The sequence below is a fragment of the Erpetoichthys calabaricus genome, chromosome 1 (assembly GCF_900747795.2).
Source record: "Erpetoichthys calabaricus chromosome 1, fErpCal1.3, whole genome shotgun sequence".
NCBI classification, from domain to species: Eukaryota; Metazoa; Chordata; class Cladistia; order Polypteriformes; family Polypteridae; genus Erpetoichthys; species Erpetoichthys calabaricus.
The window spans coordinates 173,660,786-173,677,038 of record NC_041394.2 but is presented as its reverse complement, the minus strand read 5'-3'; the positions used below and the strand labels follow the sequence as shown (position 1 = coordinate 173,677,038).

Below are 16,253 nucleotides of genomic sequence, written 5' to 3'. Positions count from 1 at the left end.
TAAAAGATGGAAGCAAAGAAAAAACATAAAAAAAGAAAACACCTTTAATATGTTAGCGTATCTATTACAGCAGAGCAAAACATATCAGAGCACAATGTATTCTTTAATTTTAAATCTCTACCACATGGTATATATAGTTTAAAAAAAAACAAAAAAAAACAAAAAAAAAAAAAAAAAAAAAACTACTGGAGACAAACTACAAAACATATCTGCCCCCTCCACCAGTACAGCCCCAGCCCCCCACCCATGTGAGGAAAAGCATAAATACAATGTAAGTGTCTTCATTCTTAAATATTCTTGTAGCTTAAAAATCTAGTACAGGGCACAGGTACCTGCACATTCACATTATTTAACTAGGGCTTGGTGCCCCCAATGCCTCGCAAGCAGAATAAGTCTGTTTTGTCTAAAAGGATCTCTTAGTAAGTAATAGAAAAATAACCTAGTTTATAAAAAGTCATGTTTCCACAAGTGCCAAAGATTGGTGGAAAAGTGGCTACACTTTAGCATGGTGCAGCAGTCCCAGTTCCAAGTAAGAGAATCGAGTTTCTTAATATGTATGTCCAACAAAAGTTCCCTCGTTATTAGAGGACACTTAATTAGGGTCATATCCATCAAGTTTCTCATAACAACCACTTACAAACTCAGGCCAGAACCATCATTAGGGAAAGCTTATATATATAAAAAAAAGTGAAAACTTTTAGACTGTGCCTGATGGGTCTTAATTTCTTCTTGTGTTCCACAATTCATTTCTCTATGCTAGGGCATTTTAGCAGTTCTCCTGTGTCTACAGTTCTTCATATAGTTTTTCAAACTATTTTGTATCTAGCAAGTCAAGGACAGTTCTTTGTCACTACCATACTAAAGTGGACCACAGTTTTAGGTTGAGAGGTGAAGGTTTATTGCAGACTGTGGGCAAAGGTTCCTCTGATTTTCCTAAGCAAGAGCTATGTGAATTAATCACTACTCTGCAAGTTGCCTTGATTCCACCTACTGGGAAAACTGCTCCACAGGTAGTAAACTAAAGGGCTTAGTCAAAGGGGAAGGGAAACAAATGAATGTCCAGGAGAATATATATATATATATCCTTTTCCACCTTTACTGGAAGCTACTGGTAGGAGGAGAGCCAGAGATGTCCGGTAGGGAGGCATTCTGGCTGTGTTTCACTTGCTCTTCTCCTCAGCACGAGGTGGCTCATTCATAAAAGGATTTGAGGGATTAGTCTCCATAGCCTGGTACACAAATAGAAGGAATCCAGCCACAATAGCAAGAAGGAGCAGCTGGAGCCAGACAGGAATAAAGCGATGGGACCGCACTGGAGTAGCTGAGGCCACTGGGACAGGAGAGCTCAATTTTGGCGGACACATCTCTGTCCGTACCTCTGAGCGGTATCTCATCTCTGAGTGACGCAGCCGTGAGTCTTCAAGATGGAAATCACTGATTGTGATGGGACGACTGGCAGCTCCACGTATAGGTCGGCGGCATGTGGCACTGTGATACGACAGAAAGACAGTTAGAAGGGAAAAAAAAAAGAAAAGAAAAAAAAGCACATCACTAGCAGTTAACAGTAAGATCATTAGCCAAAAAAAGAAAAGCTTGAATTTAAAACATTTAAAGTGTTTTGAACAGAAAAGGCCATTCAGACCAACAGTCTCATCTATCCTATTCATCTAGATCTTCTACAATAACATTGAAATAGAAATTTGAAGGTCCCTAAAGTCTTACCCTCCACCACACTATATTGTAATTAATTCTATATGCCTTTGGTTTTTTACATGAAGAAAAACTTAACGTTTAAGGATGTCACAAGAACCAATTTTTTGTTACCAAGTTGATACTAAAATGCTAAAAACTTAACGGTACTAGCAGTACCACACTGATGAATGACTTCAAACAGACATATTATTTTGGAAGGTACAATAGTACTGTAATAAAAGCAAAAGTAAAAAAGTACACATGAAAATGGTTCCCAATGCTACAGAACATGTTAATACATCAAAAATGTTGGAAGTCATATCTGTAAAGGAAAATTACAGTGTGTTATTGCTATAATATTAATTAACTAGGGGGCTTTGCCCCCTGCTTGCTTCGCTCGCCAACCCCTTTCCCCCCCTTGCCAGCGGCCACTTGTCTGAAACCCCTCTTAAAACGGTGATACAATGGGAAACAATTTTTTTTTTTTTTTTTAACCTGAGTTAACAGTCAGCAATTAGAAAACCTTTTGATTATTTGAACACAGTCTATTGGACTTTTTAAACTTTGATTCTTTAATCCTATGTTAAACACACTCTGTATATCATTTTTGATACAACTGCTATAGATTGATTTTAAATTCTGTATCTTCACTGATTTGAACCCTGCATCTTTTAGATTACTTGTGGAATCTTAAAACAGATTGCTGATTTATTAGACCTGGGATAATTAGGATCAGAATGGACGAAGAGCCTGAGAAAGGCAAACACCAATTGATTATTCTTGTAATCATTGTTAATTTGACGAGAAGTTAGGCCTTTAAGTTTGGGTCCACGCTGAGCAGAGAAGGAGGAAGGCAGGCAGAGCAGAGGAAGAGAGAAAAAAGCAAGGAGGGCAGAGAAGAAGATTCCAAAGAAATTAACAAGGATGTGTGCGGACTGAATACCATTCTGAAGCAACTCTGCACCCAGACTTTAAAAGATTCACCTTCCATCACCTTTGTATTTTGCATAAGTATTGTCAATAAAGCTCTTTTTTAAATACATTTCTTAACCTTTAAAGTCCCTTTTCAAATATATTTCTTACCTTGGCTACCATCAGTTTTATTTTGTTTTTATTAATGTTGCTTTATAATATTCATTTTATACTATTTGATTGGGTCAAGGTACATTGTTAAGAGCATCTGGTGTGGGTGATTGTCATGTTCCTACAGGGGTTAACAGCTAAGAAGAGACAAATTCAGTACAAAGTAGTGCAGTGAACAGGCACCTGCTTTGGATATTGGCACAGGTGTTGCTCATGTCTGCAGACAGCCATTTTGTCTGCTTGTGTACAGATATTAAATCTCTTTGCTTGAGGCAGCGGTCCATATGTGGTGCTGTAAAGCAGGTACAGAACACTCATATAAAACAATACAGTTAACAGTAACTGTAGTGCAGACGAACCAATATAACACACACAGGAATCTTTATCATAATATATTCAAGGTATTGTGATAAGAGCATCTGGTGCAGGTGACTGCCATATTCCCATGGGTTAGCAGCCAATAAAGATTTTTCCAATAGTAGCAGCGCGACAAGCGGATACTTTCTTTGGTGATTAGGACAAGTGTAGCTTAACACTAGAATGACCAAAGCCTACAAAAAAAACTCCTAAATCCGGCCCACATTAAATCCCTTCGCACCTTTCCATCAGTGTCTTTTGTCTTGTAAATGTGCCGATCAAGACAAGCAGCAAGCAGCCTACTATTCCATCCCTCCACCGCCACAAAACAAGCACAAAGTTCTCCCAGTTCCAGCCTTGATTATCTGGGAGTGAAGTGCTGGAGTTTTAGAGTGGAAATAATAGATTGTTATTTGGAATACATGCATTTCATGTGTGTTCCGCTTCTACGATAATCTGTGTAAACACATCGTTACAACAGAAATGTTTTTCATATTTCAGTAATAAATGACAAAATGTAGACATAAACTATATAACGTGTGAAGCCTGAACTCCAAAGATCAAATAAACACTTCCACAAAAGGTTCAAGGATGATACAACAGTTTCTGTGTTGCAGCGGTAAGAATTGCTGACGTGTAATCAAGAGTCCCCCGGTTCGATCCCGACTGCCTCATATATTTACCGTTTTGAGTAGTGAGCTGCTCTTATTGTTAATATTATACAATAAACACACACATTTGGTTTGCGTCTGTAACAGCCGGTGTACATTTATAGTACAGTAGACCCACATGAAGTTGCGGTTCAGGGTTTGCGGACTCAGTCGTTCGCAGATTTTTCCTTAGAACCTAACTATTAATTGTTAGCTTAAAGCACAAATATCCTTCGCAATTTTTTATGGCTTTTTTCATGGCTTTTTTCATGGAAATACTGTGCTGTAGAGAGAACAGGAAGCAACCTCTGAGGGAAACGTGGTTTGGGATGATGAAAGTAGCCAATCCGAGAGCGTTATTCATTTCTCCTTACTGCTGATTGACTGCTGCCCTGTGACGTGTCTCCAGGTGAGTGGGTTAACCACCGCTGAGGGAAACACGGTTTGGGATGGTGAAAGTAGCCAATCCGAGAGTGTCATTCATTTCTCCTTGCTACCGATTGACTGCTGCCCTGTGACGCGTCTCCAGGTGAGTGGGCTTACCACCGCTGAGGGAAACGCGGTTTGGGATGGTGAAAGTAGCCAATCCAAGAACGTTATTCATTTGTCCTTGCTGCTGATTGACTGCTGCCCTGTGACGCGTCTCTAGGCGAGTGTCCTCGTGTTTTCCATTTTGTTATTGTATTCATTTTGTTATTCTTAAACGCACAAGATGTTGCCGAAACGCCCTGCACCTTGTAAGGCTTCTGGCACGGAGCCTAAGTGCTAGAAGAAGTTTAAAACACTCCAGGAGAAGGTTAAACTACTGGATTTTCTCCAGGAACTAAAAAGTTATGCTGCAGTAGCGCGCCACTATGGCATTAATGAAAGCACCGTACGCTACATAAAGAAGAACAAAGCAGCCATCTGGAGTACCGTATCTAAGTTTCTGTGATAGTGCCAAAAAGGTAACGACCGCAAGGAATAAAAATATCGTCAGGATGGAATCTGCCTTGGCATTGTGGATCACCGACTGCAGGAAGAACAACATCTCAGTGGACGGTAACATCATCCGTGAGTAAGCACGGAAATTGTACCAGCAGTTCGCTACAGGAGACAATGTAGCAACTTTCCATCACAATGTTCCTGAAACCTATAAAGAAAAGCCAGCACGAAACCCACCAGAAGAAGACCCGCCCAAAGATACGACTCCTCCTGAAGCGCCTGAAGAAGAGGTGCCACCCGAGGAGTTTTAAATCCTCTGCATCATACTGCACAGCTACTTCATCATCACCATCAATATCATTCATCATTGGCGAGTACCCGTACATTTTACTGTATTTTAATTAAATGAAATTATTATGTATTTACTCTACTTATAACAAAGAAAACGACAGCACATACCAAAGAAAACGCGCTTGCATGAATTACAGTACGTATAGCAGTAACATCAGTATTTTACATTCTAGCACCGTGGCAGACATACTGTAGCAGTACAGTACTGTACAGTATACGGGTTTAGCTTTACATTCTGTTTTTAGGTAATGTATTAAGGTAATTTTTTAGGTAATGTATTAATGTATTAAGCTGAGTTTGCAACGAAATTAAAGTGCTTTGGGGGCATACTGTATTTAGGGTTTAAACTATAAAAATAGACATTTAAAAGGCATTTTTTAATCACATCCAAAAGTCGCGATTTTTCACAATTCGTGGGTGCTCTAGGAACGTAACCCCCGCGAATTTTGGGGGTGTAGTGTACTTGTAAAAGTCCCCCCCCCCCCCACTTTTATTCTCTGAGTCATGATCACGATACATACTACCGCTCCCCCAGGGATCGGACATGGTTAGTTTTTATTTGAAACTGGGAATAACTGTAGATGTGAGTGGCGTTTTGAGACAATGGAACTGGATATTCTCTGATCTGGACACCTTATTCGTATCTCACTGTCACTTGATTTTTTTTTTTCAGTTTTATTGAGTGTTCCTGCTTACGCTGATTTAGTATGCACCTTATGGTCCATGATGTCAAAGCCGCACTGACCAAAAAAAAAAAAAAAAGACATAGGTATATATGATATTTGGAATTATTCATTTTATGACCTGTATAGTACATTTCGGAAAACATTGTGGCATGGATGCAACATTATTCATATTCATTCGCATAACATCTTGCAGTTGTAATCAGTGACCACATGTACACAGGCTAAGCAATAATAAAGTCTGATACCCATGAAAGATACTCTAAAAACACAGGCTGTATTTGTTCTTGAATAATGGATTATGTAAAACAGGCAAGTCTCATTTCACACAGGAAGATCTGAACTTTGGAAAAACAAAGCCTGAAAATAAAGTACCAGGAGTTTGTGACATTTGAAATTTGAATCAATTTTGACTCATCTGTTAAAATTTACTGTCAAATCTATTTTTTTTAAAACCATCCAGTGATGCAACTATAAATCTTACATTGGCAAATGCTAGATTCCTAACAGAGATGTTCTCAAACAAACCAGATTATAAAAGCCTTTTGTTACCAAAACCGCTTTTAATGAAATTCAAATAATATCCTGAATTATTGTAGAATTTCCAAGTTAACAGTACACCTATAATAATGTTTGAATTTTTACTATTGATTTTTAACTCTTTTAGGGTGGATGTCGACTTTTGTCATCAGGAGGGGTTGAGGGCAGATGTTGACAAAAGTCAACATTCAGGTGTAGAGGATGATAATCAGCTGTAAATGGTAACAAAACTCACCATTACAGTAAAGGTAGGCACTCTTTGCTTGGAGGAATGTTAGACTTGTTGACTCTGCATCTAATCCCTGCATGTGCTTGAGTTACGAAATGTAAACAAAGGCAAAATCGTGGGGCGCCAAAAACTGTGGACACTTTTTGTGACTGAAGACAGAGAAGAAAATTAAAATTAGTCAAAACCTTTTATTAATACATACCAGGCAAGGGTAAAATGTCAGAGAAACACAGTCCTAGGACACCGCGCTTCATCTGCGCGGGGAATAATTTGGCATGAGAGTCCGATTCGGCATGTTGGAGGTTTGACTTCGAGTGCATTTGGAGACGGGGGTTTGTCTAGTACAGGGTGGGTCATCACGATGGGTTGAGGGGTCATAGTGATCTGTGCCTGGGGAATCATCAGGGGAAACTTCTGCTAGTTGTAGTGCAGGGGGGGGGCAGTCGGAATGGGGGATAGAGGAGGGGATAATAGAGGTGCCTGAGGTTGGTTCTGAGGAGGGGAAAAAAATAATAGGATAAATCTAAACCTGTCTTCTTTTCTATAAATTTTCTAGGAGACCCATTTTTACGGGGCGTCTGTTGAGATATTTCCCCACACACCATTCTCCTCAAAGCCCTATACTCTTTTTCCCCTTGTCTTTTTCCCAATTTACAGGCCCCTGACATTTTACACTGTACTGCCCAATACTTCCCTATAGAAGTAGACACCACCTGGCTAGAATCTTTCCTTACTTCTGGTACTTGCCCCGAAACCCTTCACATCTACTGTGTTTTTATTTCTTCCACAAAGGCAGCTGCTTCTGTTCATCTTACATGCTCACAGCACATATATTATCTTGGCAGCATAGTGCCTCATATTTCCTTAGCTAAATCACGCACTGTTAAATGGGGGGAAATAGGACCATGGGTGGAAAAATGCCTTGAAAGAACAGACTGGTTACAAGTTACTCCAGGTATTTTTGATACTCCTGACCGTTTAAGGATAGCCCATTGTGAGCCTCTGGTGATCCACCCGAAATCCTCCTTCCGCCCGCACCGTGCCCAATATCCTTTGTCTCCCGAAACAGAGGCTGGCATCTCCGCCGTACATCCCGATCTCGTTAAACGCGGTACCGCCGATGGACATGGACCGTCATGCCTCAGGGATACAGAGAAGCCCTTTGTGTTTCTGGTTAAGCTCTTGCCCAAAATTTAGAAGGCGTCTGGCCGGAAGTAGTACATTGATACAGTATGTAGATGGAAAGCGCGACGGAAGAAAATTGTACAATTCATACTCGGAAATTGTTGCTGTTTCTGGAGGAAAAATCATACTCGGAAATTGTTGTTGTTTCTGGAGGAAAAATGGCCATAAAGTTTCTAAGGTTAAGCTGCAGCTAAACAAAACAACAGGTTATGTCTGTTTTAGGTATTCTGGGCTACTGCAGACAGTGGGTTCTAAATTTTACTGAAAGAGCACAGCCGTTGCAACAATTGGCTGAGAAGGCTCTCTGTAACCTCAAAACTACTCTTTTATCTGCGCCCGCGCTAGGTTTGCCTGATTATTCTCGTCCATTCACTTTGTTCGTGGACGAAAAGCAGGGATTTATGAATGCAGTACTGACGCAACAACATGGAAACAACATGGAGATAAACAAAGCCCGGTGACTTATTTTTTCTAAAAAAAAAAAAAAAAAAAACTGGATCCAGTGGCCGCAGCACTTCCTCCGTGTCTTCGTGCTGTGGCTGCAACAACAGAAGCTGTTTTAGCAAGCACGGATGTAGTTCTCATGAGCCCCCTAACAGTTAAAGTGCCCCACGTTGGGCGCCAAAAACTGTGGACACTTTTTGTGACTGAAGACAGAGAAAAAAATTAAAATTAGTCAAAACCTTTTATTAATACATACCAGGCAAGGGTAAAATGACAGAGAAACACAGTCCTAGGACACCGCGCTTCATCTGCCTCGAGCGCAGATGTCCTTGTTCTTTTATACCTTTCTAATCTCCTGATCGTTGACCACGTAAGCAAAAAATAGCGTCCTGACTCATTGTACTTTTCCAATTTTGTAAAGTCATTACCCTAAAGGTATATTTTCTTGTCACACACATCATCAAAAGAAAACTTCCAGAAAGTATACATGCTTTTTGTCACGTACGCAAAACACAAACAAGTTTCATCATTCTGTCCTATTTTCTGTACACACATACATTTTGTTCAATTACATCTTTTTATGTTCGATTAACCTGCTGGTGGATTTCCTTCAACGAGGTTCGCAAACCTGCAAGACTAGAGAGAAGATCATTGTCCACAGTATGCAAATTCACATTACAACCATGCCAACGGGCATGGGACGTCCGGTCAGAATCTCAAACGGCGATAGTCCCAGTTGTCGGTGTGTCCGTCCCCTTAGTCCCATTAAAGCTAAGGGTAGTGCATCCGGCCATGATAAATTAGTTTGTTCACAAATTTTTTGCGAGTTTAGCTTTTAAAGTGCCATTGCATCGTTCTACGATGCCTCCGCTTTGGGGATGGTATTTCACAATAGCCAGGTGGTAAATTCATTTATAATGGAGTTCACAAAATGAGTGCCATTATCTGTTTGTAACTTTTGAGGGATACCCCATCTTGGAATAATCTCTTTAATTAGTGCTTTTAGCTACTGTTTTGGCATCGTTGTGTTTTGAAGGGAAAGCCTCTATTCATCGGGAGAACACATCGACAATCACAAGACAATATCGGTACCCTTTAGACGGGGTTAGTTCAATGAAATCCATTTGGAGGTGTTCAAACGGACCCATTGGATTAGGGGTAACGGCGGGACTTACCTGAGTACCTTTTCCCACATTAAACTTTTGACATATTGCACAGCATCTGCAAAATTGCTCTGCATATGTAAAGAAACCTACAGCTTCCCAATGTTTTTCAACATCTCTTTTACAATTGCATTTCATTCATAGAATAAAGTTTTCTTTCAATTGTACTTTATTCACAGAAATCTCTCACGCGAGGTTGTGCTTAAAGGTTATCTATGCAACATACTTAAATGCGTCTTTTCCTTCATGCTTATTATTACAACTTCTCAGGCCGCAAGCTGGTATCACTTTCATTAAATTAGGAATTCATCAAGCATTCCCAACAACAAGAAAGCATTCCCATTACGCGGTCACAAAGAACATTCTGACTTCTCAAGGAAAACATACGTGCTTTTTGTGAATGGACGAGAAGCAGGGATTTATGAATGCAATTTATGAATGCAGTACTGACGCAACAACATGGAGATAAACAAAGACCGGTGACTTATTTTTTCTAAAAAACTGGATCCAGTGGCCGCAGCACTTCCTCCGTGTCTTCGTGCTGTGGCTGCAACAACAGAAACTGTATTAGCAAGCACGGATGTAGTTCTCATGAAATTTCTTCTGTCCTTTTCTTTTTTCTTGTGACGTGTGCATTGAGTTAATAGTCCATTTGTTTCTGTTTCCTTTGCTGCATTGTTTCCAAATGTGGTGTGAATATAGAATAATGCTGGGGTGAAGTGTGTTGAAAATGGTTTGGGTGATTTTGTGTGTTATAGAGTGTATTAAAGGGATCCCTATGAGTATCAGAATGTACTCTGTACTTTGTCAAATGTTACAATTGAAAAATGGAGCACCCTCAACCAGTTACGCAGTGGTCCAAGGGGACCGCCTGCTGGAAGCAAATCGAATTTCATCAAGCTAAGTGCACAAAACAGCTGAACTCGTAGCACTCACTCAAGCATGTCAGCTGTCCGAAGGGAAGATCGTAACAATTTATACAGATTCCAGGTATGCTTTTGGAGTCTGCCATGATCATGGAGCACTATGGAAACTAAGGGGATTTAAGACCAGTACTGGAGAGCTCTAACTAAAAACTGAAAAAGATAATTATCGATTTGTGTAATTGGTTTAACGCAAATGAATGTCTCCACTTTTGTTTAAGGCTTGTAAATATACAAAAGTGTTTTTCCTTTTAAACCCTGATCAAGTTTGAAGGAAAAATACTCTTTTAATAATATTACATGAGAAGGGAGACAAGTTTTTAGGCAATAAGCGGAATGTGTCTAATTGTGATATGAATGGAAATTGTGTATTTTAGGTACTATAAAGGAAGAGCATGGTGACGCAGTGGTCAGCACACTTGATAGGTTCAAGCACGTATGTTTTAAGTTGTAATAATAAGCATGAAGGAAAAGACGCGTTTAAGTATGTTGCATAGATAACCTTTAAGCACAACTTAAGACCAGTACTGGCAAACCCATCCAACATCAGAAATTGATCGAATCCCTTTTAGAAGCCATAACCAAACCATCGAAGCTAGCGATTGTTAAATGATAGCTCACACAGGATCCTGTTAGCAAAGAAAATGAATTAGCTGACCACTTTGCTAAAGAGGCTGCATATAATAACACACCAATTTCTTTATTCCAACAGAGAAATGACCAGGACCCTGATAATCAAATTATTTCTTTACAGAGTGCAGCCACGGATATCGAAAGGAGAAAATGGTCCAAAGAAGGGTCCCTCTCTGATGGAGTCTGGACTCATAAACACACTAACAAACCTTTTCTCCCAAAAGCCTCTTTCCCAGGAATGGCAAAAATCGCCCATGGCCTCGAATCACGCAGGTAGAGATGCCATGGTTCGAGATGTTGAAAAACATTGGAAGCTGTAGGTTTCTTTACATATGCAGAGCAATTTTGCAGATGCTGTGCAATATGTCAAAAGTTTAATGTGGGAAAAGGTACTCAGGTAAGTCCCGCCGTTACCCCTAATCCAATGGGTCCGTTTGAACACCTCCAAATGGATTTCATTGAACTAACCCCGTCTAAAGGGTTCCGATATTGTCTTGTGATTGTCGATGTGTTCTCCCGATGAATAGAGGCTTTCCCTTCAAAACACAGCGATGCCAAAACAGTAGCTAAAGCACTAATTAAAGAGATTATTCCAAGATGGGGTATCCCTCAAAAGTTACAAACAGATAATGGCACTCATTTTGTGAACTCCATTATAAATGAATTAACCACCTGGCTATTGTGAATACCATCCCCAAAGCGGAGGCATCGTAGAACGATGCAATGGCACTTTAAAAGCTAAACTCGCAAAAATTTGTGAACAAACTAATTTATCATGGCCGGATGCACTACCCTTAGCTTTAATGGGACTAAGGGGACGGACACACCGACAACTGGGACTATCGCCGTTTGAGATTCTGACCGGACGTCCCATGCCCGTTGGCATGGTTGTAATGTGAATTTGCATACTGTGGACAATGATCTTCTCTCTAGTCTTGCAGGTTTGCGAACCTCGTTGAAGGAAATCCACCAGCAGGTTAATCAAGCCTGGAGGACCAGCCCCCTTTCCAAGGATTTACCAATTCCTTTGGGCACCTGGATCCTGGTTCGAGATACTCGGAGGAAACACTGGCATCAGCCTAGGTGGAGAGGATCATTCCAAAATTCTTCTATCCACACCACACGCCGTGAAAGTTGAAGGACTGCCTGCCTGGATTCACGCCTCACATTGCAAGACATGGCACCCTTGATTGCTGTGCTAAGATGTTTTTCTTTTCCCTTGTCTACTGCCCTGGTCACCTTGACTTTCCCGTTGGGAATTACCACATCAGTGCAGTTTGATTTCTGCTCTATTATCAACTGTGGGACTGGTCGACAAGCCCAGTGGACCGGATCTGACAAATACGTGTGTATGAGGGGAAGTGACTGCGACAACTGGCAATGGGTTTTTGCTAACACTGGAACTGAGGACTGGGGTTATCAACCTTTTGAGGCCCAAAAATACGGTTTGAAAAATCGGTTTTCTATCATAAAAGGACATGCCTCTCATGAATTTTTTCATTTCTTTGGTTGTAACATTTTGCCTCCTCCTCCTGGTTGGTTGTTGTATTATTCCTTTGTTTCGCTATATAATATCTAAGTACTTTACCGCCTCTATGGAAAGGGCATATATGCTACATGAGGAGCGCATGTCTCGTGTAGCTTCTTCCATTTTCTCTCCCCCTTCCCCTTCATCAACCATTTCAAGATAGAATTATATAGGCCCACATCATTTTTGTTCAAAAAGGGAGGAGTGTGAAAACATAAAAAGATGTAATTGAACAAAATGTATGTGTGTATAGAAAATAGGACAGAGTGATGAAACTTGTTTGTGTTTGGCGTGCGTGACAAAAAGCATGTATACTTTCTGGAAGTTTCTTTTGATGATGTGTGTGACAAGAAAATATACCTTTAGGGTAATGACTTTACAAAAATTGGAAAAGTACAATGAGTCAGGATGCTATTTTTTGCTTACGTGGTCAACGATCAGGAGATTAGAAAGGTATAAAAGAACAAGGACATCTGCGCTCGAGGCAGATGAAGTGCGGTGTCCTAGGACTGTGTTTCTCTGACATTTTACCCTTGCCTGGTATGTATTAATAAAAGGTTTTGACTAATTTTAATTTTCTTCTCTGTCTTCAGTCACAAAAAGTGTCCACAGTTTTTGGCGCCCGGACGTGGGGCAAGAGACGGCCGGTCGACTCCTCCAGCGAGACCATTTCAGTGATCCGTCTTACCAGCGGACTGCCGTCAATTTGAGTACTCCGGCAGCAGAGCATGCAGCTCCGGCAAAAGTTAGGACTGCCCTGTCCTGAAACAGTTCTTGCGTGAGGAGTCCCTGGTCTCCTCTTTGCTACATCCACGGTGACTGAACGGATTTCCAGACAGAGCTTACACACTTCCAGGCTGGGGTAAGCACCGGGGGATTTCCGAACATTTTTTTATTTTCTAAATAACGGGAGGGCGAGTTTCCTGTGGACCGTCTAGTCATACTCATATCTCAACGGGTTGCTTAAGGTGATGGAGACTTGACCCAAGCAGTTTGACGCATACGAAAGGTCTGACGAAAGGATACTGGCCTCACCCATATCCTAGACTCGGCTGGACGTATTGATGTAGTATTCTGCTGAACCGAATCGGACACGAAGTCACCTGAGCTGGAATCCGGGGATGTGAGCGGACAGGCTAACGGGACGAGTAACGGGGTGGTATGGAAATATAAACCGAAAAGAGCACAGATTGCAGGATTGCTGTTAGGAACGGAATGATACGTAGCGCTATGGAAGATATGTAGCTATGGAAGATATGTAGCGCTATGGAAAAATAAATAAATCTACATACGGAATAAGCAACAAAACCGTGTTCTCCTGGGAACTGGATCAGTACCGATAGTTAGGTGTCTCCCCTTGAAACTAAGAAGGGAACAGTTAGGTTTAGTGAGTGGCACACTTAATGCCTCGCTGATTCATACGTACAAGGGATTAGGCGAATCAGTATATAGTTGGAAAATTAAATACAGAACCCGGGAGGGCAAGGGAACATAATGGGAACTTATAACAGTAAGCCTGTTAATCGCCGCACAGGGGGATCAAAATCATTAATGCTGGAAGGATTATTTTCGGAGGATCAACAGACGCCCCGTAAAATTGGGTCTCCTAGAAAATTTATAGAAAAGAAGACAGGTTTAGATTTATCCTATTATTTTTTTCCCCTCCTCAGAACCAACCTCAGGCACCTCTATTATCCCCTCCTCTATTCCCCATTCCGACTGCCCCCCCCCCTGCACTACAACTAGCAGAAGTTTCCCCTGATGATTCCCCAGGCACAGATCACTATGACCCCTCAACCCATCGTGATGACCCACCCTGTACTAGACAAACCCCCGTCTCCAAATGCGCTCGAAGTCACAAACCAGCTCCAACTTTTTTCTCTTCTGATCCTTCACATTCACTTACTTGCCCTTTAATAGAAGTTCCCAATCCCCATTATAACCCTGCCCATCCAGCTGGACCCCAAAATCCCACAACAGTTATGATAAATCGGAATTGGGACATCCAAGAACTAAAAGATGTCGTGAATGCACTTCCAGATCCCAAGGAAGTAGGAGGACTAAAATTTGTTGAACAACTTGATCAGTTAGATAGCATGTATAAGCCTAATGCTGCTGAATGGACCCAGGAACTTCGTCGAAAGCTTGGGACCACATGGGCCACTGTTAGCAGGGGTGTCCGCAATGACGTTCCATGGGTATGGAACCCAGCTTTAACTCGAGGACAGGGGATAGGTGGAGAAGGCGAATTTAACCCACAATGGGAGGCGTTGAGACAAAATATTGCAGAAAAATATAAAAAAGGAATGGACTGGTCCCTTATTTCTGCTGCAAAACAAAAGAGACACGAAACGGTTGATGAATGGGCACATAGGATTCAAGACCTTATGGCTAATCACTCGGGCTTGGGAAATGCTGATGACCGCACCCGAGCTGCAGTTCCACCTTTTGTTTCCGGTTTGCGCTTTGATATACAAAACAAGGTCCGCACTTCCTGTATTGAGTGGGAAAGTGCCACGTTTGATGAAGTCAAACGACATGCTGAACATGCCGAAAAACAAACTAAGCAGAAGGAATCGGACTCTCATGCCAAATTATTGGCAGCACAGATGAACTATTATACCAGGAATGCTCCTGACCAAGGTCGAGGATATGGCTTTAGGGGACGAGGACGAGGAAGAGGACGAGGTGGTTTTAGAGCTCCTCCTGTTGACCACACTAAGAATCCTTTTATTCCCTCTCCCTTAAATTCCAATGCTAATTCCTTCTCTTGCTACGCCTGTGGTGAAACTGGACATTTTCGTCGGGAGTGCCCTCACAGACAGCAACAGCCCCCACCTCCCCTTATTCCACCTGTTTCCTCTGACACCCCTGACTAACAATACTGGCCATAGGAAAACGCTGGGACCTCCAGCCACTCTTTTCAACTACCTTTGCTCACCCATAATTCAGAGACTGATCCTTTACTGACATTGTTCGTTGATGGCACTGAGACTGTTTTCTTAATCGACACTGGTGCCACTCGCTCGCTGGCAAAGGTCCCTACCTCGAACGAAACTGTTACTGTGCTTACTGCTTCTGGACAACCTCACCTTCTTCAAGTATCAAAACCTCTTCAAGTCCAGTTACGTCCTGGCGGACATACCTTGTTCAACCCCCAAGTTGTTGTGTCAAATTACCCCTTACCCCAAACCCTCTTTTGCAGCATGGACTTTAGATATTTCCCTACACACCATTCTCCTCAAAGCCCTACACTCTTTTTCCCTTTGTCTTTTTCCCAATTTACAGGCCCCTGACATTTTACACTGTACTACTTCTGGTACTTGCCCCGAAACCCTTCACATCTACTGTGTTTTTATTTCATCCACAAAGGTAGCTGTTTCTGTTCATCTTACATGCTCACAGCATATATATTATCTTGGCAGCATAGTGCCTCATATTTTCCTTAGCTAATTCACACACAATAGGACCATGGGTGGAAAAATGCCTTGAAAGAACAGACTGGTTACAAGTTACTCCAGGTATTTTTGATACTCCTGACCATTTAATAACTAAAGTAGTGTTTCAAAGGATAGCCCATTGTGAGCCTCTGGTGATCCACCCGAAATCCTCCTTCCGCCCGCACCGTGCCCAATATCCTTTGTCTCCCGAAGCAGAGGCTGGCATCTCCGCCGTACATCCCGATCTCGTCAAACGCGGTACCGCCGATGGACATGGACCGTCATGCCTCAGGGATACAGAGAAGCCCTTTGTGTTTCTGGTTAAGCTCTTGCCCAAAATTTAGAAGGCGTCTGGCCGGAAGTAGTACATTGATACAGTATGTAGATGGAAATGATATGTAGCGCTACGGAAGAAAATTGTACAATAG

General features: G+C 41.6%; 1 protein-coding gene across 6 annotated transcripts in view; it reads right to left on the bottom strand.

Moving 5' to 3' along the window:
* The window catches only part of LOC114653668 (lamina-associated polypeptide 2-like), a 119,371-nt gene continuing 103,118 nt past the window's right edge, over positions 1–16,253 (bottom strand). For all 6 annotated transcript variants that reach the window (XM_028804156.2, XM_051920082.1, XM_051920084.1 and 3 more), the window contains one exon: positions 1–1,488. In XM_028804156.2, coding sequence (XP_028659989.2) covers positions 1,161–1,488 — 328 coding nt within the window. In that variant the 3' untranslated portion in view covers positions 1–1,160. The remainder of the gene's footprint in view (positions 1,489–16,253) is intronic.